We start from the raw sequence: 7,014 nt of genomic DNA, 5'->3' as shown, positions 1-7,014 counted from the left end.
TAAAAATGAAACCATCCAAACGAGATACAAGGAAGGAATCTGAAAAGAAAGAATTTGAAATGAAAGAAACTGAGAAGAAGAAATCTGAGAAAGAAAATGAGGAAAGTACTAATAGCTCGACTGCTGAAAACGAGCTACCTAATAAAACAAAGAAGTTAAAAATTCAAGAAGGTTGTGATTTTAAGATTTTCAAAGTTTATAGCCCCAAAGAGTTCTACGGAGATAAGGGAGCAATTGTAACCCTCCGATGGTTGGAGGAAATGGAATCGATTGTGATTATTAGCAAGTGTTCTGATTTGCAAGACATGTGGTAGGAGGCGTTATGGAAAGTGTTTGCGACCAACCAATCCTATCACATGTAATTTTTGTAAGAAGCCTAGTAATGTTGAAGCAGATTGCAAAAGAAAAACCGTGATATGTTTTGATTGTGGAGAAAAAGGGCATTTTAGTACTGAGTTCCCGAAGAAGAAGCCAATGGTCACCACAGCTGGTGCAGGTGGAAGTGGTGCAAGAACTGAGGGTAGAAAAGGAAATGCTCGAGTTTTCTTGCTCGACACACAGAAGGCAGCTGATATACCGGACGTGATTACCGGTATGTTTCTTATCAATAATGTTTACTCAAGAGTACTATTTGACTCAGGTGCTAATCAAAGTTTCATAGATTATAAATTCTGTAGTCTATTAGATGCACCTTTAGTTAAATTAGATAGTCTTTTTGAAGTTGAAACTGCCAATAGTGAATTGATTAGAATAACTGAGGCTTTAGGTAATGCAACAATTTCCTTAGCCATTCATGAAATACCTGTACAACTATTACCTATGACCTTAGCTGGATTCGATGTAGTTTTAGGTATGGATTGGTTATCATCAAACCAAGCCCGTATCTTATGTAATGATAAGACGATTGAAATTCGAGCACCAAATAATAAAATCATTCGAATCGTCGGAGATAAGGAGGCAGGAAAAGTTGGAATAATTTCAAAGATAAAAGCCAGTCATTGTTTAGGAAAAGGATGTCTTGCTTTTATGGCTTTTATAACTAAAGAATCCGAATCAAAGAAATTGGAAGAGGTACCAGTTGTTTCAGAGTTTAAAGATGTATTTCTTGATGAGTTACCGGGAATTCCACCAGACAGAAAGGGAGAGTTTAAAATTGATTTGGTTCCAGGAACCTCACCGATAGTTAAATCTCCTTATAGACTAGTCCCTACAGGGATGAAGGAATTGAAGAAACAATTGGATGAATTATTAGAAAAAGGATTCATTAGGCCAAGCTCGTCGCCGTGGGGAACCCCGATATTGTTTGTTAAAAAGAAGGATGGTTCAATGAGAATGTGTATAGATTATCGGGAATTGAATAAGGTCACAATCAAAAATAAATATCCGCTTCCCAGGATTGATGATCTATTTGACCAACTTCAAGGTGCAAGTTATTTTTCTAAAATTGATCTCAGATCAGGATACAATCAATTAAAGGTTCAAGAAGAAGATATTCATAAAACAACATTTAGAATAAGGTACGGACATTATGAGTTCAGAGTTATGCCATTTGGACTCACTAATGCTCCGGCAGCATTCATGGATATGATGAACTGAATTTGCAAGCCATACCTTGACAAATTTGTTACTGTGTTCATTGATGATATTCTTATATATTCCAAATCGGAAGAAGATCACCGAGTTCATCTGAGAGTTATGTTGGAAACCTTGAGGAAAGAAAAGTTATATGCCAAATCCTCTAAATGTGAATTTTGGTTACCAGAAGTTCAATTTCTCGGTCATGTTGTAAATGCAAAAGGAATTCAAGTTGATCTCGCTAAGATAGAAGCCATAACCAAATGGGAGAAGCCAAAGACACCAACTCAAGTGAGAAGTTTTCTAGGTCTAGCTGGATATTATCGAAGGTTTATCCAAAATTTTTCAAAGATAGCTGTTCCGCTAACAGCACTTACTCGAAAGTCGGTCAAGTTTGAATGGGGACCAAAGCAAGAAGAAGCATTTGAGACATTGAAAGAGAAATTGACAAATGCGCCAATCTTAGCTTTGCCAGAAGGTCAGGATGACTTTGTCATACACTGTGATGCATCACACACGGGTATGGGATGTTTTTAATGCAAGGAAAGAAAGTCATTGCATATGCTTCAAGACAACTGAAGGTTCATGAAAAGAATTATACTACACATGATTTGGAACTGGGTGCGATAATTTTTGCATTAAAGCTATGGAGACATTATTTGTATGGTGTTAAGTTTACCATATACATTGATCACAAGAGTTTGAAGCATATTTTTGATAAAAAAGAATTAAATATGAGACAAAGGCGTTGGATGGAAACTTTGAATGACTATGACTGTGAAATTGTATATCATGAAGGGAAAGCAAACGTTGTGGCAGATGCCTTGAGCAGAAAGGAACATGATAAACCAAAACGAGTTCAAGCCTTAAGACTAGAACTTAAAGTAAACTTGATCAATCAAATTAATGAAGCTCAGAAGTTGGCACTAGAAGAAGAAAATATTAAAGCAGAAAAAGAAAATGGAACGATTGATCAGTTAGTAAAAGGCGATGATGAAATACTTCGACTGGGGAATATAATATGGACACCTATGATTAGAGAACTAAGAACTAAGATTCTTAATGAAGCTCATAAGTCAAAATATATGATGCATCCAGGAAGTGACAAGATGTATCATAATTTGAGAAATGATTATTGGTGGATTGGAATGAAAAAGGACATTGCTATATATGTTGCCAAATGTTTAACGTGTTCAAAAGTGAAAGCTGGAAACCAAAAGCCGTTAGGATTATTACAGCATCCTGAAATCCCGATATGGAAATGGGATATGATAACCATGGACTTTATTATGAAGTTACCGAAGACTGCTCGACAAAATGATGCGATCTGGTTGATCGTAGACAGATTAACAAAATCGGCTCATTTCATTCCAATACAAGAATCTTATAGCATGGAGAAGTTGGCACAATTATATGTTGAAAATATTGTATCTTTGCATGGTGTGCCGCTATTATTTCAAATAGAGATAGTCGTTTCACTTCAAAATTTTGGGCAAGTTTTCAAAGGGCTATGGGAGCGCAATTGAATTTAAGTACTGCATATCACCCGCAAACAGATGGTCAAAGTGAACGCACTATCCAGACGTTAGAAGATATGCTTCGTGCATGTGTGATTGATCTAGGAGGAAGTTGGGATACTCATTTGCCACTAATGGAATTTTCATACAACAATAGTTATCATACGAGTATCCAAATGGCACCGTTTGAAGCGTTATATGGACGAAAATGTAGAACACTCGTATGTTGGTCAGAAACAGGGGATAATCAGTTATCAGGTCCTGAAATCGTTCAAAAGACCACTGATCAAGTAATCCAAATACGAGAACGATTGAAAGCGGTAAGAGATAGACAGAATGCTGATATTCGCCGCAAGCCTTTGGAATTTCAAGTAAGAGACAAAGTACTACTTAAAGTATCACCTTGGAAGGGAGTAGTACGATTTGGAAAGAAAGGAAAATTAAGTCCGCGTTTTGTAGGACCATTCAAAATACTTAAAAGAATAGGACCTGTTGCATATCGATTGGAGTTGCCTGATGAAATGAGTGGCATACATGATGTGTTTCATGTGTCAAACCTACGCAAATGTTTAGCTGATGAAACTCTTGCAATGCCATTAAAAGATGTTGAGATTAATGAAAAACTTATGTTCGTGGAACAACCAATTCCAATTGAAGATAGTATGATTAAGTTCCTCAAACGAAAACGACTTAAGTTGGTAAAAGTCCGTTGGGATTCAAAACATGGACCTGAGTATACATGGGAACTTGAATCGGAAATGAAAAGGAAATACCCATATTTGTTTCAATAAATCTCGAGGACGAGATTATTTAAAAGGTGGGGAGGATGTAACATCTCGAGAATACCCTGTTCAATTTTGGGCTAAAAATGAAAATTCTGAAACTTAAAGGGGTTTAAAATAAAAATTTTGATTTTCAAGACCCATCGCGCTACGCGGGCAGAGACACGGGATCATTGCGCTACGTGATACAGCTTCCCAGAAATTTAGAAAAAAAGGGGCGTCCCGCTACGCGATGGTCCAAAAGCAAGTGTGCATCGCGCTACGCGATAACCGGGTTAAGTAATCAGGGCCACGTGGCCAACCACGTGTCCACACGTGGCATCACCTCATCAATTGCGACGTCGCGCTACGCGACGGCCCAAGGAATAGGGCATCGCGCTACGCGACGGACCTCAAAACTTTGCCTATAATAGGGGAGCTACGGGATTGAACTCTATTCATCCCAAATTTACCATCACAAACACATACTTAGCATTGGAGTAAGTGCCCGAGTGCTGTAGAGTTCCGAGGCCCTGTTTTCTTGAAGTTCGTGCAAGTATTGAAGTTATAACGAGCTGTAGAGCAGATAAACAAGCTAGGAGTGAAGTTCTGTCAAATAAGCAATCATTCTGCCTTAGCATAAGAATCCCGAGCATCCACTAAGGTAGAATCTAAGTCTAAGTTATTGTTAATTATATTATATTAAGCTTAGACTCAGTCAAGGCTATGGCCTTTAAACTTGAAAATATTTTCAAAAGCATTCATGTATAGATTTCAATCAAACATTATTTTTTATAAATATAATGTTATACAAAACTATATTTTGACGGGCATGTAGTAACTGGAAGGGGGATATCATTAGTAGACTCTTCTTGCCTAAGGTAAGTAATTCGTACACATCCCAATCAACTGCGGGACCCGTTTACTTACCTGGAGAAGTTTACCAACGTGATAGACTCTATTAGGCCAAAGCATGCTATATCAAACGTCACACAAAATACAATCATGATTTTAAAACATTCGTAAACCTGATCAAGGTTAAACCCAGACTTATGGTCTGCAGTCTAAACAAAATACACCAACAAGGTGATCATTCAAACCTATTTGTTATAGGTTGACATTCATTTACAATCAAGAAGGTTTATCTGACAATCACACCGGTCGTACAGGTGAATACGTTCAACCTTTTTATAACGTGAATACGTTAAACCTTTATAAACAGTCAAGCATATTTATAATCTATAAGATAGACAGGTTGTTTGTCTTATTGAGACATTCAACTATTTGTATGAGATTACATGATCTCTAAAACATTCTAATACAAATTAGAAAATAAAGCAACTCAGATCGAATACATATGTGTCTGGATCCAAACATAACCGTTAAGCCTAAACAGTCAAAGGCTACGTGGCCGCAGGCTAATGGTCATATATAGTTTCTCCGGTATGAGCTACGTGGCTCAGAGACTTGTGTTTGTAGGGCAGTGTTACATATATCGGGTATTGTAATATGTCCGCTAAGCTTGTCAAGAAAACTATATTTGTATTATGATTGTTATTTATATATGCTTTTAGAGTCATAACGATTCACCAGCACATAGCTGACGTATTTTAATCCCACCTGCAGGTAACTAAGTTGATGACTAATAAATACAAGGATTAGAGTCATCCTGGAGATAGAAGTTTGCGTACTTGATGGCTCAGGTTTTGATATACAAATCCTTGTAATATTTAATAAAAGTATTTTGTAAACTTTCAACTTGGGTATTTAATTCCCAAGTAAAATTTTCAATGTAAATTAATATTATATTAAACCTTTAAGTTTTCCGCTAAAATTAACCCATAACTCTGATACACTTACAAAAAAGGTACCAACTACTGGTCACACTCCTAGGCCCTAAGTCGGGGTGTGACAACTTGTTATTATAACTCCACCCTATATATATATATATATACTAGAAGGGTGCCCACACAATACAGCGGGAAACACATACTTTGATAATCATGTAACAAATTTATGGGGTTCGTTATTCCATTTGAAAATGTGAGACCATTCATTAGCTTAATTTCACGGTTGAAACCAGAGCTGACCGTACATATAGAAATGCTAATTATTTACTTATTTAGTATTTTATTTGTTTTATGGTATATATTAGTTAGTAATGGTTCAACTTAGTTGGGCTTTAATTTTAACCAGTTCAGTTTTGATTTTCGACGACATAAAAAAAGTATAAAGTTGTCTCATGGTTTAATTTAAAACCATCAAAATCAAGCCACAAACACCTATGCATAAAATTTTTTTTTTACTTCGTAAACTATAGTAATATCATACTCAAATTAAAAATAATAAAATACTCGTTTTTATGATGCCATCTATTTTAAAAAAAATATTAATGTATGACCATTTAAAAATCATGGGGGTAGTTGGGTTAAATTTAAAAATAAATGAATATATAAGTAAAAGATCAAGGACCAATTTTGTATATTTAAGGGATGAAAATTGTAAATATTTTGAAAAAAATTTAAAATGCACATGAGTTTTAATACCACAATGACATTTTTGCCCCTATTGAGTGTTGTATCTCATGCATTAAATGGTGTAAATTACTTAAAACAAACGTCTTAATTTGCCCATCAGTAGTGTATTATATATAGTATAAATATAAGAAGATAATCAAGAGAAAACTCATCCTTATAAAGAAAATTAAAAACTTTTAAAGAATTATTTTTAGTTAAAATATAAAAATTCAAATTTTTGTTTTTGCCATTATTCTTATATTTTGTTACCTTTCACTTGAAAAAAATAAAAAAAAATAAAAAAAAACAGCTGAATGTGCATATGTATTACTGTGTGATACAGTTGCATTACACATGTGTATTACTATGTATTTTTATGTTCAATAGCATTTAATTACATATATTCAATATTTGTGTATTGTATATGTGTAGTTGTGTTGTATTATATGCAAAAAAACAAAAACAAAAAATAAAAGTGATGTAGTGCACATGTACGCTAATGTTGTATTACACATACATACTAATGTGTATTCAAAGTGCGTAATAGTCTTATATTGGATATATATAATAGTGTGTATCAAATATGTGCAATAGTGTTGTATTCTATGCAATACAACACTTTTGCGTATATACAATGTACACTAT

The 7,014-nt window shown here is 34.9% G+C and overlaps 1 protein-coding gene across 1 annotated transcript; it reads left to right on the top strand.

Annotated features, from left to right (window-relative positions):
• Positions 1-474: 474 nt before the first annotated feature.
• On the top strand, positions 475-3,101 carry LOC143594650 (uncharacterized). Its single transcript, XM_077073913.1, has 4 exons — positions 475-1,321; positions 1,763-2,095; positions 2,374-2,459; positions 2,733-3,101. Exons 1-4 carry the CDS (start codon positions 475-477, stop codon positions 3,099-3,101), a joined length of 1,635 nt encoding a protein of 544 aa, XP_076930028.1.
• Positions 3,102-7,014: the final 3,913 nt, after the last annotated feature.

The sequence above is a fragment of the Bidens hawaiensis genome, unplaced genomic scaffold (genome assembly GCF_021521415.1).
Source record: "Bidens hawaiensis isolate Kalapana, Puna unplaced genomic scaffold, B.hawaiensis_p1.1 tig00001692_1, whole genome shotgun sequence".
NCBI classification, from domain to species: domain Eukaryota; kingdom Viridiplantae; phylum Streptophyta; class Magnoliopsida; order Asterales; family Asteraceae; genus Bidens; species Bidens hawaiensis.
Note: the sequence above shows the minus strand (reverse complement) of the source record. Positions and strands in the feature narration are given on the sequence as shown.